At 39.7% G+C, this 25,524-nt stretch overlaps 2 protein-coding genes and 1 long non-coding RNA gene across 5 annotated transcripts in view; 1 reads left to right on the forward strand and 2 right to left on the reverse strand.

Annotated features, from left to right (window-relative positions):
- Positions 1 to 2,425: 2,425 nt before the first annotated feature.
- Positions 2,426 to 8,848, forward strand: il22ra2 (interleukin 22 receptor, alpha 2). The gene is made up of 6 exons (XM_003438420.5): positions 2,426 to 3,197; positions 4,036 to 4,150; positions 6,047 to 6,231; positions 6,724 to 6,869; positions 7,630 to 7,787; positions 8,244 to 8,848. Exons 1-5 carry the CDS (start codon positions 3,134 to 3,136, stop codon positions 7,777 to 7,779), a joined length of 660 nt encoding a protein of 219 aa, XP_003438468.1. The 5' UTR covers positions 2,426 to 3,133; the 3' UTR covers positions 7,780 to 7,787; positions 8,244 to 8,848.
- On the reverse strand, positions 6,287 to 7,619 carry LOC112841957 (uncharacterized). The gene is made up of 2 exons (XR_003213464.1): positions 7,259 to 7,619; positions 6,287 to 6,331 (listed from the first exon to the last, which is right to left on the reverse strand). It is a non-coding gene; the product is annotated as an uncharacterized LOC112841957 (long non-coding RNA).
- A 943-nt stretch (positions 8,849 to 9,791) lies between the features above and the next one.
- Positions 9,792 to 25,524, reverse strand: part of map3k21 (mitogen-activated protein kinase kinase kinase 21) — a 29,591-nt gene continuing 13,858 nt past the window's right edge. For 2 of the 3 annotated variants that reach the window (XM_005474308.4, XM_025897507.1), the window contains 9 exons: positions 22,785 to 22,965; positions 22,492 to 22,640; positions 21,900 to 22,075; positions 18,086 to 18,326; positions 17,385 to 17,507; positions 14,889 to 15,039; positions 14,032 to 14,126; positions 13,099 to 13,932; positions 9,792 to 13,008 (listed from right to left, as the gene is read on the reverse strand). In XM_005474308.4, coding sequence (XP_005474365.1) covers positions 12,629 to 13,008; positions 13,099 to 13,932; positions 14,032 to 14,126; positions 14,889 to 15,039; positions 17,385 to 17,507; positions 18,086 to 18,326; positions 21,900 to 22,075; positions 22,492 to 22,640; positions 22,785 to 22,965 — 2,330 coding nt within the window. In that variant the 3' untranslated portion in view covers positions 9,792 to 12,628. The remainder of the gene's footprint in view (positions 13,009 to 13,098; positions 13,933 to 14,031; positions 14,127 to 14,888; positions 15,040 to 17,384; positions 17,508 to 18,085; positions 18,327 to 21,899; positions 22,076 to 22,491; positions 22,641 to 22,784; positions 22,966 to 25,524) is intronic. The other variant, XM_025897506.1, reaches the window with a different exon arrangement.

The raw sequence follows: 25,524 nt of genomic DNA on the forward strand, positions 1-25,524 counted from the left end.
AACTTCTAAATTCAATACTTTAAGAGTTTTTGTTTTTGTTTTTTTTAGTCATGATTTCATAGTTGGTGTGTTAGATTTGCTTTTAACTTCTTAATTCAATGGATAGTAATTACATTTTTACATTTCTTGCTCTCAGCTACTTTAACCATTCACCCACAGCATTTAAGCTTTTACTATTTGCTACTCATTAGGCTACTTTGCTGGCATCTAATATTAGCTTTTATCCATTACTTTTGAGGCACTTATGTTTGTCTGTTCCTTGTACCTGCTTTAATATTTTACCAAATGCATTTCACTTTATCACCATTGATCTATTACTAGCATGCAGAATTTATCCTTTACTTTATTCAACTTCTTATTTTATTTTGTTATTTGTTTTTTTCTTTTAGATGCTATGTCATTTGTTGCATATACTTTATCTTTTGAAACACTATTTGATTCAATAGATATAAGCTTACACATTTTACTGCCATGTTTAAATTTTGCTATTTACTTACTTAGTTACTTTGTTGCTTATTTATTACTTCCAGCAACATATTGTCCATGACACTTTTACTACATTCAATATTAATAGCTAACAAATTAAATCAGCTTAACATCTACACATACCATGTAGCTGCTTAATATCTATCTGTTACTTTTCTCAAACTTTCCCCTGCATATCCACAAACTGTAGCTTTCAGCATTTAAATTTGTTCTTAAGCAGTATGGAGTCTTTCATTTTTTCCCATTACTTTTAACTATTTCAAATGTTCATTTCCATTTACTTTTTTCGACACTACTTTAATATGTAGTAGAATGTGACAGTTATCAGTATACCAGTTAACTAGTATAAAAAAAACTTTCATAATTTTGTTTTGTTTTAAATTAAATTAATATTTTTCACATACTGCGTGGCTGCTGTAGGGGATGCCTCTGCGCTAAATTATGAAGCAAAAAAAAAAGATGAAGTCTAGCTGCAATGATGTCAAATAAAATAATAAAGTAATTTGCATAGGTTCATGTTCTGCATTACCTAATAACAGCTGCTATAAATACTCACTGGTGGCAGTATACCTAATAATGAACACAGAGTGGAAATATGAAGTGTGACGAAAAGGGGCAGGTCATGCAAAGGAAATCAGTATGTAACAGATTTCCAGTAAACTCCTGCACAAGGATTCGCATTGCTTATAACTGGGTCCACCAGAAATGGGGCAGTGTGGTAATCCTCCTGAACAACAGGGAACCAAAAAAGGCCTTAGCAGGAGTAACCTACATCCTGTGCGAATCTGGGTTACAAAAGGCGTTTCCATATTGAGACTGATAATAATGGGAAATGCACCATTTCCCATTATTATATTCTCACAATGCATTTCATTATACAGAACTGTGCAAAAGTAGTGAGTTAACCCAATCCTTCTAAAGAGCCAGAGTTTCTGTATTTAAAAAAAGGAAAAAAAGAGAGTGATCTTGAGCAATAGATTACTTAAGTTCTCCAGTCTTTCTAAATTACCATCTCTGTTTTTGTTTTGATATTGGCTGCTTTTTCATTCATTTTTAGATGAGGTGGGCATCACCAGACACCCCACATTATTATTATCACAATATTTCACTCACAATATGAAATTAATGTGACTTTTAACAATTTCCAATATGCTGGCCAAGTTTCCTGTTCTACAGAAATGTAACCAGAATGCAACCAACAGTCAGCCAGTTGAGTTCAGTCCCCTCAAGTTGTGCTCATTGACAAAGATGGCAACATGTTAGAAAACTGTCTGCATTTAGAAAATAAACCGTATTTATTTGCAAACCTTCAACAATCTCCCTGAAAGTGATTTTAGGCAATCCAAGGCAGACAGCGACTTCTTTTGGAAAGTTCACCTCTTATCAGGCAAACAGTTGAATGGCTTTGGAACACCCTCAACCATTTAGTCACCACAATCTGTCACAGAATGTGAAGAAACTCAATACAGTCACCACGCAGCCACTTGTTCTAGATGCAATGAGGTTGCTGTCCTATTTTTGCTGGGGTGTCTAAGCCATTAGCTTGCTCTGAATTAGGAGGTAGATTTGTCAAGCTAAGTGTGTTGGATGGGTTTGTTTTTTTCGTTGAGCCGATTTAACGTAAGTTTCCTTAGCTAATGTTATCTCAGGAGTAGTATTCCCAGAGTATTTTAATTTATTTAATAAAATATCAATATTTGGTGTCCTTGTATTGACACAATTTTGCCACACAAAATATTGCAATTTTAAATTGTGTTGATTATTTTCACCTGATTTTTTATTTCCAAATTTTAGCCCAGTCCTTGAACCTGACCAAACTTAGCAAATAGCCAGTTTTAAATCAGAGCCTTCTACATTTTGTTATTGGCAGCATATCGCAAAAGCACACAATCTGAGTTCTTTGGTCAATATACAAAAATGCCAAAGATAACAGTTTGGTAGGCATAAAGTGGTATTTTCCGCCAACAAAGTGATTTGTAAAGAGCTATTAGGTGAAAACTTGGCACATCTCCACACCATGTGCAGTCTGTCCCTAAAAAAAAAAGTGCTGAAAAAGAACTTGCACTGCTAAAAAATGGAATAATGAACACAGAAAGGTGCCATCAGATTGTGGTACCAACAATACATCGCAAGCATCAGACTGGAGACAGCTTGATTTTTAAGCACGACAAAAATCCCAAACACACTGCCAATGCATTAAAAGCAGTTTAAAAGGAGTTTCAGTAAACCCATTTTCCTAGCAGAATACAAAGAATGAGGGGGGACTCAAGTATTCTCAGGTTTACTGCTATTGTAAGAGCTTTGTGTCTTTTGTGTTTTAAAATTGACTCAGGAATGACCCAGCAAAGTCATGATATTCAATACTATAGCACGCATTAGGGTGGCACACAGGTAATGTGATCTGGAACTTTTTTGTCATGGATCCTTTTGTACAATTTGTACTTCTGTACAAAACACAGGGGGAAAAAAACACATCTTACATCAAATAAGTAACTCGATATCCTATATCTGTGTCCAAAATGCCATAAAAGGAACGTTAGGGGAAGTTGATGGCACGTTAAAGGCAGGGGTGTTTCCAACAGCACCAGTCCAGTGTGGCTTGTTGTGAACCTTTGCATGCTGGTCATCCACAAACCACATAAACACCATGACTTCTCTCCTGCTTGGAGCAGCGCTGCTGGGCAACTTGGGCATCTGTGTCACAGCACAAGGTAACTTCTTAGAATTTATTTCTATGTATTTTTATTTCCATGTAAAACATGTGGTTTAGGGCCGTTCTTGATCTAAAGTTAGGCTAATTTACATCTGCCTCACCTCACTGCTCGCATAATAAAACCAAGAAGTATAACTTTATATTTATTGGTGCCACAGAAAACCAAACCAACCAATAGGAGAACTTACAGTATCTTCTGCATCAAATCTACTTTTTCATTACATTTTCCCTGGTCTGAAATTCATTAGTAAATCATGATCAACTGTAACACACTTTTTGAGTGATTATCAATGTCTAGACTTGTTGAAACAAAGAATAAAGTGTAATGTTATGTTTGGGATTGAAAACAAAGATGGTTGGACACTGCTGTGTTTGTTCAGAAAGAACAACAGACACCCGTGTGAGAAAAAGAGATGAGAGATGATGTTTGCCATGAAAGTCATTTGTATTGTTATGTGTGTTCTGATTTTTTTGTTTGTTTGGGGGGTTTTTTTTGTTGTTCTTTCAATAATTTAACTGTAGTGTGTTACGTTTGGACAGGAGCTGCTGTTGATCTTTCAGAAATGTTAAAAACATCTTCTTGCAAGTTGCCCTCAATAAAATCCACGCAGCTTAACCTAAAAAGCTTAGAAAAATCTTACTAAATTCTGGGTTTCAGAGCCTTTCAGAGTGTAAAATGAACTAATATGTTGTCATTTACCTTTACTGTATTTACTATACTGCTGTTCTGTGTATGTGATCATTATCTTTACTATGTTTCTGAATAATACACATTAGTATGGACATTGTCTTTGCATAAACCCATACTGTTCTTAATTATTTTTCCCCACTTCCAGCGATACTCCCTCGACCCACCCAGGTGAGGTTCGACTCAGTAGACTATAAAAACATCCTGAACTGGACTCCACCCACTACGAACTCTTCTCTGCAGTACAACGTCCAGTGGAAGATGTAAGGGGACACCCACACACACACATGTGCAGCAGCACAGTTTTAACTACAAAAAAAGGAAGCAACACTCTTTTACAAGTAACAGTCCTGCATGATATTCAAAATATCAAAATAAAAGCATTCATTCAACGGCAAAACATTCCCTCTTCTGCATTACATCTCATCGTTGTATCATTATTGCTGAAGTATCAACAAAGGAAGTGTTTTGCTGTTAAGGTGGAACTTACTGAATTAGACTGCATGGACTAAAGTACAGACTCATGCCACGAAGCTCCTGACATACAGTTTTTGTGCTGATGTTAATGCTAGAGGAGTTTTGGAGTAGGGCTGGGTATCAATTTTGATTTCTATAACAGATTCGATGCCAATTCACAAGGTCCCAATTCGATTTGATTCGATTCAATTTTCACTGAGTCAGAAACATTATCATTCTGATCATTTATCAGTACATATCCATATTTTTTTATATCTATGTATAAAAACAAAGCTGACACTGTCAGATTTCATCAGAGGTGTAAGCATCACAGCAGACGCCTTTGTAACTGAGGATAAAACACAGAAAAACATGAAGGAGATTTTCAAGTCCTGGCTTTTTATAGCAGATAACCGCCTTAAAAATAATCTGCAGTAGATCAAAAACGGAAGAAAACCATGAATCAACACATGAACATTACCTGATGCTGCTGAAGTGAAGCAGAGCAAAGTTATGAAGGTTTTATTAGAGACACAAATAAGCTTTTGCAATTTGGCATAATTTGTAAAAGTTTAAATTTCTTCGGTATTGAACAGCAGAAATGAGGCTTTCTTGTCAGCGGTCATTTTTGAAAAAGATAAAACAAAACAGCGGCCGACAGCGCTGAACACAACGGTAGATTGGTGCGAATAAGCCAGCGAATAATGCAGAAAACTGAGATGGGAAACTGGTCTCAAAGTACACTGAGAGAGAGAGCTGTGCAGGAAGTGTGATTTTATGGTGGTGGAAGCAAAAGTAAGAGGGAATTCATGACGATGTTTTTCAAACGTGAAACGTAGTTTTGATCTTCTTGTTGCTGGTTCAGTGGATTTCGGTCAGAGAGTGACGAAACCTGCAGCTTCTGAATCTGCGAGCTGTCAGCTTTCAGCACCTGACAGCGTGGCCGCCTGCTGTCAGGTGGACGATCCGCGCTTTGTGTTTACATCTTTGTGCGGGATCCCTTTATCTGCTCTAATTTGCTGTTTTAGCTTTAACCTGAGATTCTGGCATTTCTGGCACAATACATTTCTATTTTAACATTTGGAACACTGCAGTTATTAAATCAGCAGCAACACACTTTGTGACCCTACTCTGTAACTTTACATGGTCTGCTGCTGAATTGCTGTAGTTCCTCTCTGTAATAGACCCCCTTACAGCTGATGGTGCAATATCTAGGAGGGAAGAAATTTCACAAACCGACTTGTTGCAGCTGTAGCATCCTATTATAGCATCCTATTACACTACCACAACCCATTCTTTTGCAATTGTTTGTGGAAGCTAGGCGCTTGATGTCATACACCTGTGGCAATGGGACTGAAAACAGGTGATTTCAAAGCTTAAGAGATTTTTGCCCAATATTTTTAACCACATAGTGCATGGAAATTTCCTTTTCTCACTCAGAGGCATTTTAAAAACTCATTTATTATCATATTTATTCGTGGAAGGTAGTTTCATGAGTTTTGTGTAATGTAATGAATTAATGTAATTTAATGATTACGAACTCTAAAAGAAGAGATGTGAATGTTTAACATGAATGCAGTTGGAGTGTAGAATATTTCTAATCTATCTACTGTGTTAATATTATTCCAGCACCCTCAGTAAGATGCTGGGTAGGTTGCGCAGAATGAAATAACCATCCTCCATGTTTGTGTCTACTCCCTCAGTTATGGCGAGCCTGAGTGGATCGATGTGCCAGACTGTCAGAGGATCCGGAAGCACCACTGTGACCTCAGCGAAGTGACCTCTGAGCCCAGAGAGTGGTACTACGCCAGAGTTGGTGCTGTGTCTGTGGCCACCAGCAGCAAATCAGCCTGGGCCCTCTCCCCCAGATTCAGCCCACGGTGGGACAGTGAGTGTTTACACAACACCTCTCATCATCGTCTGCATCCTCTTTCCGTTCGTTCTCACTTCCCCAAACTGATGCAGCAACGTATGGCAGCAAGCACAGCCTGAAGGCAGGCACACAAAAACACTCATGAGCTAGTCCAGCTATTTAAATAGAGCATAACAATGATTTTAGTTAAGTAAAAAACAAAAAAAGCTCTACCTCAACTCTCCAAACTACATATGTATGTGTATATATATATATATATATGTATGTATATATATATATATATGTATAACTAATGTCAGATAAAAAAAACTCTCCAAAGTTCAGGTTGCATTGTCTTGCAATCCAATCACAGTCACATGACTTCTTTAAACTTCCTTCTTTAAGTCAAAAACAACAACAGCATGCTCTCCGCTGCTTCCTCTCTTTTCCTCCGTGTTGCTTCACGCTCTCACAACTGTGCGTTCATCGCTCTGCAGATAAGCTTTAAGAAATTTGTTTCCCATGCAGCCAAAATCAGCCCCCCTCTGCTGAGACTGAATGTAACCGAACAACCAGCCATTGTGGTCCGAGTGAAGCCCCCCCGAGAGCTGGTCCGGAAGCTGCACAGCAATTTGTACTACAAGATCTACTTAATACACCCCAGTGGAGAAGAAGTACGCACAAACACGCACACACACTCACACCAAACACTCTGCTGCGCATCCATCTCCACGCTGATTAGGCTGGGTTTATTTTAGACTCATTACATCCTGAATGTAATTCCATGGGAAAACTATGTTTGATTTGTGCACTCGTGATAAATTAATCACACTTAATTGGGAATTTAAGCCAGAACAGCTGAATATGCCGAAATCTCTACATTTCCCCAATTCTAGCACACATTTCAACATTTTAGAATGAAATAATAATCAATAATCACTGCATTTTCTCTATGATAAGCACCAGATTACATCTTTTTTTCTCTAGGAGGTTTCACTGTTAACATTAGTAAATTATTCATTGTAAATTCATTCCTCGCTGTTTGTGACACTCAAATACTCACTTTAGAGAAGGTGGCGTGCAGTTTTCTTTCCACAAACACAAACAGTCACCGTCACGGCAGCATGCAAATATGTATTTGGTTTTTTTCTGGAGCTCAGAACAAATAAAATTGAAAGGTTAGTAAAATTGAAAGGTTACAGTGGAATCGATGCACGGTTCCAAAATAGAGAAGGAAGAAGAGGAAGAGCAGCAAAAGATGATTGACAAAACAAGAACAACAACAAAAAGAAGAACAAAACAACTTGTATTTTTTTCCGCCTGTAGTTCTTGAAATTTTCTGTCAAACTGCACCACCTGTTGCTTCCAGCCACCCATTACTGCTGAGGGCTGGTGGACACTCACTGTCTCTCTCCTTATCTCTCTCTCCCTTAGGAGGTGTTTGACATGAAGTGCTGTTCTCACAAGCTGACTCTGAAGGGCCTGAATCACAGAGAAGAATACTGCCTCCAAGCTCAGATCGTCCTCCCTCTGCAGGGCAAGAACAGCGCCCGCAGCTCTCTGAAATGCGTCACTACCCTCTGACAACACAGGTATGAAAATACATTCCCTCAAATCACATCATCGTATCATGTCGAGCTGCCTGCAGGGTAAAGACATATCTAGCTCCTGTAGATCATTACCACAGATGCAGATTCCTGCCACAGCACAAACACGCCATATCTGTGAGAAACTGTTGCAGGTGTGTGTTTTTGTTGCCTGCACACAGACCCGTTGGAGAGTATTGTTGATGACCAACAATACTGCTGCAACAAAAGATCACCCACATGAGACGTCTAGTATCATTTGTCACATCACAATCGCCCGAGGCTTTGAGATAGAGGGAGGGAGGGGAAAGAAACTCCTGGAGGAGAAATCCTATCATGAGAGTCTGTACATGATGACAATAATTACCCCAGCTCACCCCACCCTTTTCACTATATTTAGATCTTTTTGAGAGACAAAGCAGAACTGCTCTGTTTGCTGATTTCCTTCTCTTTTTTACACAGCGTCGGCCATCCCTTCAGCTTTAAATCTCCATTGCTACCTCGACGGCCACAGCCACTCACATCCATGCCAGTAAAAGTGATGCACTTTATTGTATAAAACATTAAAGGTCTCATATGAAGGCAAACTTTCACCTTCACCGGAAGAGGATTGCTTTTGTTTTTTTAAACTTAAGAGTATTTTTTTAAAATTTTTTCTATTCATGGCAAAATATTCTGAACTCAAGAGCCACCCGGTAGATTCATCTACTGATCGCAGCAGTTTTTTTATCTAACGGGCAGTCAAAAGTGGTGACAGGCAGCTTTTCCTCTCCATAAATCATTAAAAAAACAATCTGGTGTGCTCATTCACACGTGGTCAAGATATAATATTTTCAACTTATGTCTGTTTCCTCATTCCTCTTGCATGCAGGATCAGCGAATGCTGCTTTAACGTCTTTAAGAGAGCTTTTTGTAAAGAAAAAACTGCTAAAAGAAAACTATGAGAATGTACTGTGCCAAATGTATCACACTACAAATAAAATCCACTGTTGAAATTGACCTCTGTCCTGTAAGTTCGACCCTTCGACCCTTTTTGTACAAACAGTAAAGCTGGTGGTGTTTTCGCAGTTTTCTTATTGTCTTCTCCTCTTTGTATTTTATTTCCTACAAAGGTATAGTGTTACGCCTATTTGTGCAGCCATGAATATATAGTTGTTTTTTTTATTAAAGCTCAGTAATATGCAGAAACAGCAACTTTGGCTCTAAAACCTGAAGTGTCTTTTTTCCCTACTGTTACTCTCAGCTGTGGCTTCATCCATTTTTAGTGTGGTAGTTTAGATTTATTCCAAGAGAACAGTGAATACAAACTTAAAGGACAGAGTCACCATAGTGGTGCCTTCAGATTTCAAGATTCAGACTTTTTAACTGTTGCTAGGAGTCTACACAATACTTTGAAATCAAATATATGGGGAAAAAAACCTACGATATTTTTTATACTTGCTTATGTGTCGCATAATAATATAATCTGTGCACTTAGCTTGCTTGTTAGGAAGATTTCAAAGTAGTAACTGAACCATCTGAGGTCATCAGGGGTGACTGACTTGCACTTGAGCTTCAAACCATGTGTTTTTGATGGTTGTCTGTAAGAATGATTATTTTTAGTTTTACCCTGAAAGGCAGGACTTTGGAAAACAATAATAATGATAATAAAAATCCATATTCTGAGTGCGCAGGTTTGGGATTTGGGTCTTCACCAACAGTAGCTTCACCTCACTGCGTCAGAATTTATTTTTTTAGTCTTGTGTTGTTGCTACTTTCACATTCATAGCTGTGAATCTGGGCCCTGTCCTTTAACCATCCAGTCTTTGTGGCACGCTTTGGTGGGTTTGCTTCTGTAGGCAGGGGCAGCTTTCAGCTTTTTGAGGGTTTCACAGCATCTTCAGGAACTTTTGAACATGATGCAGAACTCAATTGAATCAAATCCCCATAAATCATCTTCAGATGACACAAAAAACTGAAATAATACTTTAAACTGTGTTTGAGGGAAAAAAAAAAGACAAACCAGTGACATTAGTCTCAACTTAGACTTTATTGAAAACATTGATAAACTCGATACTCTTGATCAATTAGGCATGAAATGACAAATACTGTAATGATATCAAACAGCGCTCACTGAAACAGATGTACTCTAAGCTCAATCTGACACAGTCAGCGTGACACGTGTTCAGTGATTTAAAGGAAGCACTGCATTTAACAGGAAGTTCTCATTTGATTGGGAGGGCAGTGGGTCTTTCAGCTACAGTGCTTCACACTGAAGATCTTTGTGGTGTTTTCATGTGGAGTCGCCTTCTTTGTAGGAACTCCTCACTAGCAGCTAGTTCATTTAGTGGTTTTGGTCCTGAAGACTGAGAGGCCTTAGTGCTGGTAGAGCTGAATTTTGGTCCTGTAGCCACACAGCCTGAATGTGCCGTGTCTGGATTCACGAATATTATTGCTGCAGTTTGTCAAATATATTGGAATGTGTGTCTGGGAATGCTTCAGGTCTGCAGTGTTATAGCAGCAGTGCACGCTGGTGTTTAAAGATGCCCTTAATTTATTTTAAAAAAACTAGCTTTCACTTTTAACAGCTTTATGATCAGTAAGGCCCTTTACAATGTTTAGAGCTGCTCTGAATTCAGTGGTCATAAAACACAGCAACACAGGAACTTATAAAATGCCACAGTGAGATACACATGAGCAATCAGTTATATTTACACCATTTGGAAATTCATATCTTTTAGTAAATGAATACTTGAATGGCCCACTTTTATATTCAATTTACTGGGGGGAGAACAATCAACACTAAACAATTACAGGTGGCATTGGGTCCAGCATATATCCTTCATTATCAGCTCTGCATACTGTCAAGTTCACACAAGTCTGGAAGAAACATGTTGACAAATCAACATTCAAAGCCCTTTGTGAATACTGAGGAAAACTAGCATGATCATTAAAGGCAACGGTGTCTTGACTCTGAATATTTTCTAAATGCAGAAACCTTTTGCTTAACATTGTATAAAAAGTGTACAAAGAGAAACGGATACAACCGACAACCTGACTCAACTAAACGTTAAAACCAGTTACATGTAACAGCGCTATCACAGAATCAAACCAACCAAACTGGGGCTGATTTCTATGACTGAGTGACCAAGCTTTTAAACGACAAAGCTGAAAGGCACACATTTATCAGGTTTACAGTACAAGTATTGCAGTTTTGTGCAGCTGATGCTCTAAACGGTAAGTAAACACTCTCCTGTGTGCACATTTATGGGCTTTGTAGAAATCCTAAATATCCATGCAGTTTATTTGGGTTTCCCCTCACATGAACATTCACGGCTGATGCGTTCCTCCCGCTCTGCTGCAGTGTGCCAAATAAAGTAAAATTTAACAAAGAAAAAAACATCTATAAATACTCCATATTCCATATTATCAACACATGACCACAACTTCTAAATGAGAAGATTCCAGGTCTGCTTTGTAGGACTTCCAGTTTTCTACCCGCATCTCTAAAATATTCAGGGAATTCTGGGTGGAAACACACATCTCTACCCGGATTCAGTATGTAATCTACCTCGAGACAGCGTGGCCTCGTGGCAACACGTGATGTAGTCCAGAAATGCGATCTGTTCCTGTGTACTCATGGACAGCAATTAAATATGTGACAGTAACCCCGACTGCAAAACTGAAGTGTTTCAAAAGGAAGTGTAACAGAGCTTTAAAACATGGCTCAGCTGTTTTATTTGAACCTAAACCACAATCTGTGTTTAAACCTTAACCTAAGATTTTAGTCAGAATCTTAACCATAAAAACATGAATCGTGTCTCTTAAGTGAATGCCACCATCTTCCCCTTCCTAGGGTGGACTACACTACAATTTGTGTTCATGAACCTCAAACTCCCCTCAGACTGTGTGGCAGGTGTTTTTGTGCATACAAACAAACAAACAAACAAAAGAAAACATTTTTCTTCATGAACACAAATTAACAGACGCATTTCTCGACTACTCCACGGACAAAACCCGAATCTATTGCTCAAGAACAAACTGTACTGCAGCATTGCTGCCTCAGTCATAAAACAGCATTAATGCCATATAAAAGAAAACAAAACTGCCAGCATTAGGCCGATAAAGGATTAAAAGAAATATTTACAAACAAGGCATAGTATATTTTTTGTTCAACATTTTAAGGGTACATGCATGCATGATTTTTAAGTCAAAAAAAACAAATCTAAAAGCGTGATCACACTTCTTCGAAACTGACATGGAATGTGTGTCCTGTTGGTTTCTAAGGTAAGGTCAAGTCTCTTCATATTAAATTACCTATAAAAATATATATATAAATAAAAAGGTGAGGGTATTGTGTTGAGAAAGCTGCAGCAGCGGTCAACGTTTAGCTGCACCGATAGAACGAGAAAGGAAAAGGGGTGGGGGGGGGTGACAAGAGCGAGGAAGGGATGAGGGGAAACAAAGGTGGCAGTCAAGCACCGAGATGATCACAGGAAGAGCTGCTGATCCATCTCTGGAAAGTTCTGCCTTGGTTTCAGAACCCCGTGTGTGTGTGTGTGTGTGTGTGTGTGTGTGTGTGTGTGTGTGTGTGTGTGTGTGTGTGTGTACTAGAAAGAAACACACTAGAACACCTGTGGCTCAGGAATTTTCTAGAAGCCTCAGACTCTGCTGCAGTCTAGAACATAGAATATGTGCTAGAACTGCAACAAAGCCGTTTCTATCGCTCTGTATAGAACTTTATCAAATAGAAACAAAGGCAGCCTGGTTCTAAACCCTTCAGGAGTTCTGTGTGTGTATGTTCTGAACACTCTAGGCTGTGAGGAACGAGCTAGAACCACCAGCAAGCGGATCGCTTCTCGAGACTTCTAAGAGAGGAACTCTTTGTCCAGCTCAAAGACAGAGGGCCGTGCAGGGGAGCTTTGAATGCGGCAGAGCGGCACGGTGCAGTCTCGTTTCTGGCCCTCGGTGTCCATGTCCAGCAGGGAGCAGCCCATCCCTACCTCTGAGGACAGCATCATGTTTAGGTTCTGCGCCGCCTTTTCTCCAGAATAGTGACCCAGGGAGTAGCTTTTGTTGCGTCCTCGCAGCAGAGCCCATGTGTGGGGTTTGGCCCTGAGTGACACTGGCCGCGGTCTTGTGAAGGCCTCTCCACCAGTGGGCTTTTCTGGCCCTCCATCCTTCTCTTTCTCTTGTTTCTCCTGCTTCTTTTGTGTGATTGGAGGAGGCAGAGCGGGCAGGCCATTGGCTGTGAACAAACAGGGAAATACATTTTTGGAGTGGGAATCCTTTTTAAACCTGTATATACAAGTTTTCTCACTTTGTGTTAGTTACTCACTGTTGTGGTTGGTGGTGTATTTCTTTCTGCGTATACGTGCTGCTGGATTGTGGTTGGTCTGCTCTGGCAGCTGGCTTTGGGTTTGCACCACTGTCTGCGTTTTAGCTGCAGTCTTGTTACTCTGGCCTTCTGGAACTGCTGTTGGGCTGCATCTGGATGGCTCTGTGTGATGATTGACAGCCACATGCTCAGCCTTCACAGGGTTAGACTCCGACATCTCCGCTTCAGACTGTAAGAGACACTTGGTGGAGTTGTATTCCATGATGGCTGACATGGAAATAAGATTGACAGGTTGGGGGGAGTTGTGGTTTGACGTTGCCTCGTCTTTACGGGAGCGACCACTTGGTGGTGAGGTGCTGCGGCGGAAACGGGTTGCACGTTGAAACAGGCCCTCTTTCTTTTTCTTCTCTTTCTCCTCTTTCGGGGGCTCGCAGTCTTCGCCAGCAGCTGAGTTTTTCAGGGCCTCCCTGATGTCATAACCGAGCACAACCGAAGCCAGCAGCGAACCGCAGCCATACAGCACGGCGTCGGTCTTGCGGCGACCTGATGTCCTTTTCAGGCTGTTGGTGGGTGTAAGCTGTGGGGTAGTTGAGGTGGATGAAGTGGATGTGGTGGTATATGGGTCGTCCAGAGTCTCTGGTTGGCCGCTCTGACCTGCTAACCCCACTCCAGCATCTCCTGTCCCGCAGTTTCCACCAGGACAAATCTGAGTCTGCTGCTCGTCCCTCCACAGAGGTAGATCGATGTACACCTGGTTGGGGAACTTGAGCTGCTTTGGTTTGGAGCTGCTGTCAGAACATTCCTGGGAGAAAGTCTCATCTTTACTGTTCCCTGCTAAAAACAGAAGTGGAAATATCAATAAATACCTGCTCCTTATAAATCCAAGCACCATTTAAACAAATTTAATGTCACCACTTGACAGTTTTAGCTCACCTTGTTCGGCAAACAGGGCAGCAAGAGGGACAGACTTCTGGGACTTCACCAGGCTGGTGGACCACGGGTTACTGCCATCTGACAGAGGACGCACTCTATAAAAAGAATTATTAAAAAAAGTACAGACATGAGGTAAACTGCAGAATTAGTTACATATAAAGAAAAAAAATAAAAATGCACTGTAACTGTGCAGACATCTGGCCACAAAGATTGAATATGCTCTTTCATGCACCACGCGGACCACAAGGTTGAGCAAAATTAGTGCTGCATTGGCTGCTGCACAATATCATTACTATGTCATCTTTTGAGGTGACACGGTCTTCGTGTGTGCTATATGCATTGGCTCATGCGATCCAACCATTACTGGACGGATGAGTTTCAGAGTGCAGCACAGTGCATGCCACTTTCCATCCTCTTACTACAATGATTGTAGCATATGATCATTTGTCTGTATATACCTCATCGCCTCTTTAACGGGTTGGCCAATCTGAGCGAAACTTTGCACAAACATTATCACACGTACAGCGATTATTAACATCTATATATTTTTTATAAAAGGATTGATTATAAATTACAATTGTTCAGAGTTTTGTATATATTATGTTCACTTCACCATCCCTGTGTGAATGCAATGTTGCATTTTCTATTTGAGTTTCTTTCATGTGCCAGTGAACAGAAAGTTTTTTTGTTTGTTTGTTTGTTTTTTATATGTATGAGACTTTGAGTTGTTTCACCATCTGCACTACAGTCCTTTAGAGAAGCATACAAATGATGACTTCTTTACTTCAACTTCAACTACACAGCGTGACTAAAACGTGACTGTCCTGCTTTTTTTCCTGTGTGTAAACACACTTCACCTCTGAGCGGCAGCAGGCCTCTCTTTGCTCTGTACTGAACTGGGTCCCCAGGTTCTTCCTTTCTTCTTGATTCCCTTTTTCACGTCATCAAACTCCTCTGGCCTGAAGGGGGAGCTGCGGCCCCACGTACGGTTGCTCTCATCTTGAGTAACTGTAAATGCAGGGATTGTTAAGTTTTACAAATAAACAAACCAATCAATCAATCAATCAATCAATCAATCAATCAATCAATCAAGCTGCTGTTGACCAAAAGACAGTCCTCACACGAAATATGGAGTAGACATGTTAGTAGGATTATTAAATGTTTTCTGCCATCTGTACAATCCTGGTATTAATCAATCCATAGAAGCATTATGAAGTACAGTGGTCTCTCGTTTATCACGGGAGTTACGTTCCAAAAATAACCCGCGATAGGTGAAATCTGCGAAGTAGCCAACTTTATTTTTACAATTACTATAGATGTTTTAAGGCTGTAAAACCCCTCACTATACACTGTATACACTTTTCTCAGACAGGCATGAACATTTTCACACTTTTATGTCTTGTTTAAACACTCTCAAAGTTCAAACCTTCGTAGTAAAATAAGTCCAGTATTATAGAACGAAACCAAAGGCTCCCGCGGTTGCCTTTGACGGTGCAAAACGTTTCGCCGACATTGTTTTGTTTGTTGGGGGGAAAACTTACAAACATACAGGACATGACTTCAGAGTCACACTGCTAGCGATTGAAGATTTATGTAAATTTGACAAGCTGAACGCATTCTGTACTGTACAGGAGACATGGCACGAGATTGATTGACAATGGTCTACAGCCAATCAGGACGCAGAACACAATGCGCTGTAAGAAAAAAGCAAAACCATGCAAAATTGCACCCCAAAAAAAATCCGGGAAACAGCGAGGCTGCGAAAGGTGAACCGTGTTATAGCGAGGGACCCTTGTACTTAAAAAACATTAGGTAAACACCGAATCCCTGAAGTACTGTAGTTCAAAAGTTATACACTAGATGGCTTTCGAGTCTTTTAATTTAATGTCTGATTCAGGAAGATTCAGAGTGAATGTCATAATCTTGACAGTGATAATCAGGTGTATATTAATTTTGCATAGAACAATTCAAAAAGAAAAACAACAGCAACCAATACCAGTGTTGTTATAAGATCCTCTTACAGGTATTGGTTAGTTGTGAAGTTGTTATAAACATCAGCAAAAGCAGCATCCACCAATTATGTCACAGCATCAGACAAGGGCCAAAGAAAGCTGCCAGCAAATTCATTTGTAGAATTCAAAGACAATTTAAAAAAAAAAAACAAAACCGATAAACAGCTCCGTGACCCATGTCTGCAGCATAAACTGTGTAGCTAATTTATTTGATTTCAAGGTTGATGACAACAGAAAACACCAAAGTCTTGTTATGATCCACACATCAGATAAATGCTGTCAATCTGCAAGAGAAAAATCAGCACTGATGGGAAACTTTAACCACTTTCAACATTTAAAAGTTAGCCACACGTAACACACAGCACTCAGTGCTACTGGCAACGCCTCATGAGCGAAGCCAGTCTCCTTGCCTTTCCTCCTGAACCCAGAGTAGGCTGACACCTCACTGGTCAAATCAACATCCTGTTGGTAAACATACAAACTCTCCCTCGGCCTGTGGGATGTCACTGAGGAGGGAAATGCACATGTTACAGCCTGAGCACTATGAAACAGAGCATTTAATGCTGCAAAACAGAAGGTGGAGTACTTCAGCCAGTGCTGCCATAAATAAGTCTAAATGTTTATCTGCTGGAATAAACATTTACACTTATATGTATGAATGAAATTTATGGGCGGTGCAAATAAAACTGACTTTAAAATGTGCAAGAAATAGGTGTCCATGTCAACAGGGCTGTTATTCAATTGTTATGTATCATATGGCTATGCATAAAGATTTAATAAAATGCTGAGGTAAATCAGTGTACACAACTGCAAATGCATGATTCCTCATCAAGTGTACATTCCTGTGTGAACTAAATACAGGCTTCTAAAACACACCTCCTCCTTGGATAGCACAGACCTTCTGTCTAATCTTGTAGCTCAAAGCATCAATTAAGACTAAGTTTAAACACATGGATCTGTATAAAAATGTACGTCTTTTTTCTAGTACTCTGATTTTTCTGTGCCTCCTATGTTACAGAGAAGACCCCTATCTGTATTATCACCTACCATAAATGCACAAGAGGAATTTGTCCCAGTTATTGCAGGGGCGTTGGTGTGTGACTAACATCTTTATAAAACTGTTCAAACAACTGGCTCTACCTCTGGAGCTTTTGTTCACATGGCTCTAGTCACTGTGCATGATACCGTTCCCATGTTCCCAGTTCCTGTGAAATTCTCAGAGCTGATGTGATTTCTTTGGTTCTTTTACACTTGAGCAGGCTGGACTCAAGGTAGGACAGTAAGCACAACTAAGAAAACCTGAGGGACTCTTGAATATGCAAAAGCACAAACTGAACTTACGCTGAATGGCTCGTAGACGAGGGATAAGTGTGGGACTGCTGGGAGGAGAGGAGCTGGTACTGTGAAGGCTCCGCCTTTTGTCCATGGAGGGCGAAGCCTGCACGGTGATCTTATGTTGGAAGTCTGCAATATGCCGGACAAGTAAAACAGTTATTATAATCCCAGAGGAGTTGTTTGAGTGATTACAGTTTGATATGTATACTTAAATTTTTCAACACAGTTAAAATGTTGCAAACACAACAACATCAGAATGATCATTTAATCTGGACGTGTTAGTTTGCTTATTTTTTCTGAAAAGTGTAGGCTAAAAGCTTGGAAAATACAATATGGTTTAACTTTTTTATTTTGCTACAGATGTATGGGAATAATGTGGCAAATACACCATTCTCATACAAGAACTATATACTGGGAAAACATGATTTGTTAAACTTTGGAGTTGTTTTTGACAGGAGATTCCAAGAAATTCAAATACCAAATTAACTTCAAAGCTTTGACAGGCAGTGGGCATGGCAAATCTCACTCTGTTTGTACCACTGAGTGATGGCACAAAGGGACAGAGAGGATCCATCCAGAGTGAGAACTCCAGTTTTAAAGCACTGCAATCCAATTTTTTGGATGCTATTATGGGAAAAAAAGGAAGGCTTTCTATCTTGAGGTTTGGATGCAGGAATATTTTAGCTTAGTTCAGTATGCATGCTCACCTGAGGGTAGGCTGATGCGGTTCCCATCCTTCAGTTTAAGGCGGGAACGTTTAAATTTGCCTTTTCTCTTCTTCACGTTGGGCTTGTCTTTGTTGAGCTGGAAAATGAGGATGTTGAGCTCTCTCTCCAGCACGTTGATCTCGCGCTCTGCGAGCTGCTGCTCCCGACGCTTCAGCAACTCCTCCTGAGACTTCTGCTGCAGGGCGGCTCGTGTCAGCTCCTCTTCTCTGGAACGTAGCTCCTGGAAGAAGCGGGTATTAAGAGGTAAGCGCATTTATAGAACTGGCTGAAAGATTTCAGATGGTGACACCCTTAAGGCACCTTCTATAGACCTCAATAGCTGCTCTAACAATAGTGAGCCAAGTTTGCATTGTTTGCCAACACTGTATGAGCTAAAACATGAGCAAGCACAATTTAAAGTGCAGAGCTAGTCAAGTCTACAGTAAGTAGTTTACAGTAACTAAATTATATAAACTACTCTTTTAGTGAACAGTCAACATTTAAAGGATAACACTGGGATGAGTAAAAGTGCCTTAGAGATCCAGAAAGGATGCATCTCATCCTCGCTAGATCAATATTCAGAACTACTCTTAACCCTCCTCTTGTGTTAGGGTCGGCACCGACCCATTTTAAATTTCAAATGCATAAAAAAATCACATACATTTGTTTATTGTATCAAGGCTTTTTGACTTTGTCAGGAACCTCTATTTCTACAAAATAAAACAAAAAAAAATATTTTCACTAAATTATAAAATGCCCTATTTGAAATTATGACCTTTGTGTTGTTAGGGTCGGTTTCGACCCAGGTATAATATTATGAGTATAATGCAATAATTAAAGCCAAAACTGAAATCATAAGTGCACTGTCAGCTAAAACACTGACACCAAGCTCCTCTCCTAATCATATGAGCTTTAGGGGATTCTTATTTTGCGTGTTTTTCCAGTACACCTGCACAAAAACAAAACAAAATAAAGACGGCATGTCAAGACATGTGACGTGAATTCACTCATTTGAGTGGCCATTTGACTTCCAGAGGGCACATTTACAATTTCCAGCATACAAAAATGAGAAGAAGATTCACAGTGAGCCAAGTTCTGGATCATATTTTCGGTGAAAATGAAGGAGAGGACACAGAGCAGCACAGCGATTCAGATCGGCAGGTTTCTAAGGAGGAAGACAATGTGGAGTATCATCCAGAAGACACAGACACATCTGATCAGAGGTGGAGGTCGCTGGTGCTGAAGCTACTCCTGCTGAAAGATTCAAGTCCAAAAATGGTAAGATCTTTTGGAGCTCAGTACCTCATGATGTACATGACAGGGCAGTTGCTGCAAATGTCATCAAAATGACCCCTGGAATCACAAGGTTTGCTCTGACCAAAGTCAGTGACATCAAGAGATGTTTTGAGCCATTTATGCCATTGTCACTAAAAAGAATCATCATTACTATGATAAACCTTAGAAGGAAAAAAAGTCCATGGCGACATGTGGAAAGATATTGATGAGGAATACCTGGATGTGTTCTTCTTCTTGCTGGAGTGTACAGATGCTGCAATGAGGCCACTGATAGTTTATGGGACGCATCGACAGGCAGAAATATTTTCTGGGCAATGATGTCACTTCACACATTTGATATCATTTTGATTCAAGAGACCTCAGGTTTCACAACAGAGAGACCAGACCGAGGTCTGACAAGCTTGCTCCCATCAGGGATGTCTGGGTGAGATGGGTGCAGCTTCTTCTGCTGATGTTCATCCCAGGGCTAGAGGTGACAGTGGATGAACGTCTTGTCCACTTTTCGAGGAAAATGCCCCTTCCGGCAATACATACCCAGTAAGCCAGGGAAATACGGCAGAAAAATCTGGGAACCCTGTGATGCAAAAACCAACTATGCCTGGAATGTACAGATTTTCACAGTCAAAGCTGCGAGTGGCATCCCTGTGAAGAACCAATGAAAATGTGTGGTCCTTGATATGACCACTGGACTGCAGGGTCACAATATCAGCTGTGATATTTTATTTTATTTTTTATTTTTTTACCAGATATGACCTCGGACAAGAACTTCACAAAGGAAACTTCACAAAGGTGTAGCTGTATCACTGGGAAGTGATAAAAAGCCCACAATTACCCATGACTATAACCAAAACAAAGGAGGAGTGGACTTTTTCTTTTTCTTCAGTTTATATTAAAGGTCTACTGCTGAAAAAAACAAACATTTTTTTGTCTTTTCTTGATGTAAATATCTATGGGTCGAAATTGACCCGTAACACCATAGATGTCATTTTAGTTATTAATCTTAAAATGAAAAAATCTATAAAACAGATTTATTTAAGAGATATGTCCTATACCCCTCAGTAATAGTAAGGTAACACAAAAACCTTTTATTTATTAATATGATTCACTTGAGGTTAATTTTACTATTTTTTTAAATTGAAATCGAGGGGTATTGTGACAAAAAAAGACCCAGAGGCCCACACCAAAGGTATTAAAACCAACATTTTCATGGATGAGGAAGCCTAACAAGGTAACCAAGAGGTGAGAAACAAATTGGATGATAACTTATTGTTTTTAGTGTATTTTATAGCTGATTTAATTCACGGGTCAAAACCGACCCGTTAACATAAGAGATGATAACAGAAAGCTAACACAAGAGGAAGGCTAAGTTGTGCCTCTGTGTCACATTTGAGCCGTGTCTGGTGTTAGACATGTTTTTTGAGCACTGAAATCTTCAAAATAGGCAGGAGTAGGTATCTTACATAATTCACCAATAATAAACTGCTTCAGGAGCCTTCTTTTTGAGGCAGTGTTATGCTCTCCTACCACTGCTTACTCATTCTTCCCTCCCTCTATTTTCTCTTGAATTGCTCTCAGTTGAGTAATAATAATCCTTACTGGATGACTTCCATAAAGCAGCTTTACAGTCAAACCACTTCAGCCACCCACCTAGACACAGATTACGGTGAGATTTTTTACAGGAAATCTGTTTAAATGAAGGGACTAATTCCCTAATCTTGTAAAATTTATGATGGGAAAGCTCAAAGCTAAATTAGCCTTATTCTTTGAGCTTTGCATAGTGGTTGAATTTAATATAGCATGGTGAGGCAACAGAAATTACCAGCTGTGCAGATAAGCGTTTAATTTGGGGATTGTAAGATTTAAAAAAGAAAACCTCATGCTCAAACGGTGGATTAGCAGAACTGGAAAAACTAGAACAAAGCAGACAGCATAAATCCACAATACAAAAATAGGCACAAATTAAAACTCTCAATAACAACACCACCTGTGCACTTTTGTATTTTGTGTAAAACTCAGTTCACCATTCATTAACTCAGCTCTGTGTGCTGATCCTGCTGTTTCTCTAAACACTAATTAACCCCCCTCTCCCCACTTTAAGCCAGAAACAGCAGACTTATACAGGAAGCAGATTAAGGTTTTAACAAGGGGAAGTCCACTAAAGCACTTCGGCATTAATGACTTGATTGTTAAACGTGCGATTTAGCCTTATCCACTGAAAGTAACCAATTAAACATTTTTATCCCATGAAAGCAGTCCAGGGCGATACATCGGGGTTAGACTTAATGATAGATTAGCCTGCGTGTATCATTACTAAAACTCAAAGAGTGAAGCAAGATGAAAAGCTGGTCTTTTTCATACTTGGCGTCAGGGTCCAACTTCCCACACTGTGCGACACAGACGAGAGGATGCTGGAAATTAAGTTTACTTTCAAGTGTTTAACCAGCTGCCAGGATAGTTCTGTGTTCAGTGGCTTCAACATATTGATGTTAGTGTATGAAAGAATCTCCTCCTGCTCTACCTTCTCTTTGGTCCTGAGCTCATCAAACATCTCCTGGATCTCCACACGCCAGTCGTCCTGCATGCTGTGGAAGGAGTCCTGAGGCATGGTGGCCATCACCGCCTCTTCGATGGCTGAAAGCTGCTCCAGGATGCAAGAGAATGAGGGACGCACATGAGGGTCCTGGTCCCAGCAATCTGGACAAACACAATGCGTGAAAAGATGGACTCATAACCACTGTGACCAGGGCATCTACATCATACTGTATTTGTGGGCCTAGTGAACTGCTCTGACAAAAAAAAAAAAAAAAAAAAAAAAAAAAAAAGGAGTCAGCTGGATCAGCAGAAATTCACAAAGTTGGGGAAAACCAGCAAACTTGCCATTAGCCATTTTAAGAGTACATTTACTATTACCATACATACATTTTCCACTAGAAATATGTACACATGTACAAATCTACACATAAAATTAAAGTCTAATATTTATTGCCATATGGCCTATTTTTGGAACATGTGCCATTGCTTCTCGTGCGTCTCTTGGAATAAGATGCCAGTCTCACATACATTTTCTGTGGAAAAACAAAGCTTCAGCACTGATATTTGCTCATACTTACCTTCCATGAGCTTAGCGAAGGGTTCGGGACAAGTGGAAGGGATTGGTAGGGTTAACTTATTAACTGCCACGCCGTAAGCAACAGCGAGGCCATCTATTCCACGGTAAGGTACCTCCCCTGTTAACAGCTCCCACAGCAAGACACCATAGCTGTTTCGTGGCACACGTACAAAGAGAAAGAAAACAAAGTAAACTAATGATAAACAAATTTAAAGAACACTGACAGACAAATGAAAAAAAGTTAGTATTTAAATCTAGTGTCAAGGCCTCATGTGTCGTTATCATCCATTATACCTCCAGATGTCACTGCCTTTGGAGAAGAGAGATGACTTAATGACCTCTGGTGCCATCCAGGAGTAGGTGCCTGCTGCTGACATTTTTGTGGTTTTGTGCCATTCCCTGGCCAAGCCAAAGTCTGTGATCTTCAAGGTCTTTCTCCCAATGTCATCATTCTCAATTTTTTCAAGTAATAAAACTGAAAAGGAAAAATAATTTACTTTAGGCAGATCAATGCACAAAAAAGTAGGAGAAAAAAAAACACAGGAGAAAAAAAATGCATAAAAAAGCAGTGTAATTGAGATAAAAGGAAAAAGGTAAAGATGGGACTGGGATGAAAGTGACAGATGTGAAGGGGATGGAGAATAAAGGCGAAATGAAAGAAAGGGGGATATACAAAGAGTGAGCGACAGAGAAAAGGACGACCGTCCAGGTGAGGACATGATAGCAGATATTTAAAAAGGGCCAAAAGCAGTATGCTGGTCATTCATTACTGCAGAAACAGAAGGCTGACAGTGCCACAAAGCACCTGTCCTCAGGTCCTAAAACTGCTCAACACATTAAAGAGAGCAAGAACCCCTCAAACCTGCTGGTAACACTACACCAGGTCTGAGAGCGCTGCCCCAGTGAAGTCAAACTAAAATGTGTGAAGTCAAGACCCTTAGTGTTCATCATGATCTGGATAAAATAAATAAATAAATACACAAGTTGAAGACGTACACAAACACACACACAGTTTTCTGTGAATTACTCTGGATAACGGCAAACACATCCAAACGTGTTGTGAAAAAGCAAAACATAATTCCAAATAATCTGAACTTGTCGTGTAAAGTATACACACACTGAATGTGTTGTGTTTTTGCAAAAAACTTGCACCAGGAATACAGTACTGGGTAAATATAATAAAAACGCTGCCTAAATATCCTTGAAAGCATCAGGTTTTTCCACAGCCTGTCTGCCTCCTATGGTTGCTTAGCTGTCAAATTGCATGCACTTCATGATATCAGTTACCTGTGGTTCACTAAGAAAGTGGGTATAAAATGAAGGGCTGCAGTATTCATAGACTATAATTTGCTAATAGTTACCACCAAAGGGAGATTGGTTTGATTTGCATTTGCATTAAATTGTTACCAAAGATAGGGCTTTGCCCATCTTACACATCCAGATCTAGATTTAGGAATTTTTTTGCAATCTGGGGCACAACTGGATATTCTTCATCATATCTTTACAAATATCTACAGAAGTATTTCAATAGTGAAAATACTTAAAATTGCAGCCTCATCTTCAAATGTCTTGTTTACTAAAACTTAATAGACACTCAGGGTGAAATAACATGATAAAAAGGAGCAATCTTGAATGTACTTTTGTATATGTATAAATAAACAAACTAGAATAAAAAACAAACTGTAAATAACAACCAAATGAAAAAGGGAGCACAGAGCTTATGAAAACAACTTAGGGTCTCTGGTGTTTAGTCCATTTAAATCAATTTAAAACTACACAATGAGGGATGCAGGGGTGAACACTGTAATTTTGCTTGGGTGCCAACAAAAACAACTGCCCTGAGACCCTTTGGAGGTGGTGGTCTTTCCAAACCCCAGAGCTGTTTGTTTATGGTGTAAACATAATACGAACCAACTACTTGGTGTATGCTGCAAGTCTGAGCTAAATGCTTTTCCGTAGCCATGTTTGTTTTGCAGTTTGGAATGGCCAAATAGCCCATAAATGTAATGTAAATCCTTTGTTTTTTTTCAACTATGCCAGAACACAGTACCTTCTTCCTTTAGTTACTTTTGTTGCTCCCATCCCAGACACATTTGACTAATCGGTGGACAAAAAGTTCTCACATGATTTCTAGTGACACATTTTGGTTTGATTGGTTTGATTTTGCTTGGAGTTTTTTTCTGTGTGTAAAAAGGGACAGCTATAAGTTTCCAGGCTCATCAACTGATATGGACTGAAGTAAATGAAATATAGATAGGAAAACCCCCTTGTACATGGTATTTTTCAAAACAGGAATATTCTGCTTTTGTTTTTTAATCCTTTCCCTCACAGGCACTGTTTTGATGAACACCATCATCCATGTGAAAATACAAAAACCATTGTTGCTTTGAGCATGTCAAAGCAATATAACCCTAACCATACAAAAATGTCAGAAGCCTATAACACGTAGCCCAGTCTGACGTCAAAAATGGAGATAAAGACACACAACTCTGATGTCGCAAGACATAATCTCTGTAATCCCTGTCCAAACATGAATGCACACGCAGTTTTTGAAAATGATCACATTGGGAGTACTTTTTCAAAGCTTCATTTTTAGCACAAAGCTGTTTACATGTGGACAAAATGCAACGATGCACATAAAAAGCTTTGTTTTTCAAAATACATGTGTATGTGCAGACAGGGCCTATACCAAACCAGCATTTGGGCTTTCTCAACCTGTGCCACATTTCTTCTAATGTTAAATGTTTCATTTCAACAAGAATAAATCTAATATTACACCTCTAATAACAAGAAGCCTCTTTATCCATGAACTGGTGTAGCCAAAATGAACTCTTTGATCCTTTGATTCTCTTTGTATCGTTTACAAATTTTGTTTTTGCCAAGATCTCCTCACATTACAAGCTGCCCGATTTCATTATTTACACTACAGGTCAATTTGAACATGTCCTATCAGCTGTGTTGATTCTACAGAACAAACAAAAGGCTAGCAATAACTCGAGAGTCTAAATGCCCCTTTGGTTGGTTTGACAGAGGC

The sequence above is a fragment of the Oreochromis niloticus genome, linkage group LG13 (assembly GCF_001858045.2).
Source record: "Oreochromis niloticus isolate F11D_XX linkage group LG13, O_niloticus_UMD_NMBU, whole genome shotgun sequence".
NCBI lineage: Eukaryota > Metazoa > Chordata > Actinopteri > Cichliformes > Cichlidae > Oreochromis > Oreochromis niloticus.

Excerpts from the sequence above, each read along its gene's own strand:
- il22ra2 (XM_003438420.5), top strand. The coding sequence starts at position 3,134 with ATGACTTCTCTCCTGCTTGGAGCAGCGCTGCTGGGCAACTTGGGCATC. Across the intron at positions 3,198-4,035 it reads CATCTGTGTCACAGCACAAG|CGATACTCCCTCGACCCACC; the intron begins GTAACTTCTTAG and ends CCCCACTTCCAG. Across the intron at positions 6,870-7,629 it reads TACACCCCAGTGGAGAAGAA|GAGGTGTTTGACATGAAGTG; the intron begins GTACGCACAAAC and ends TCTCTCCCTTAG.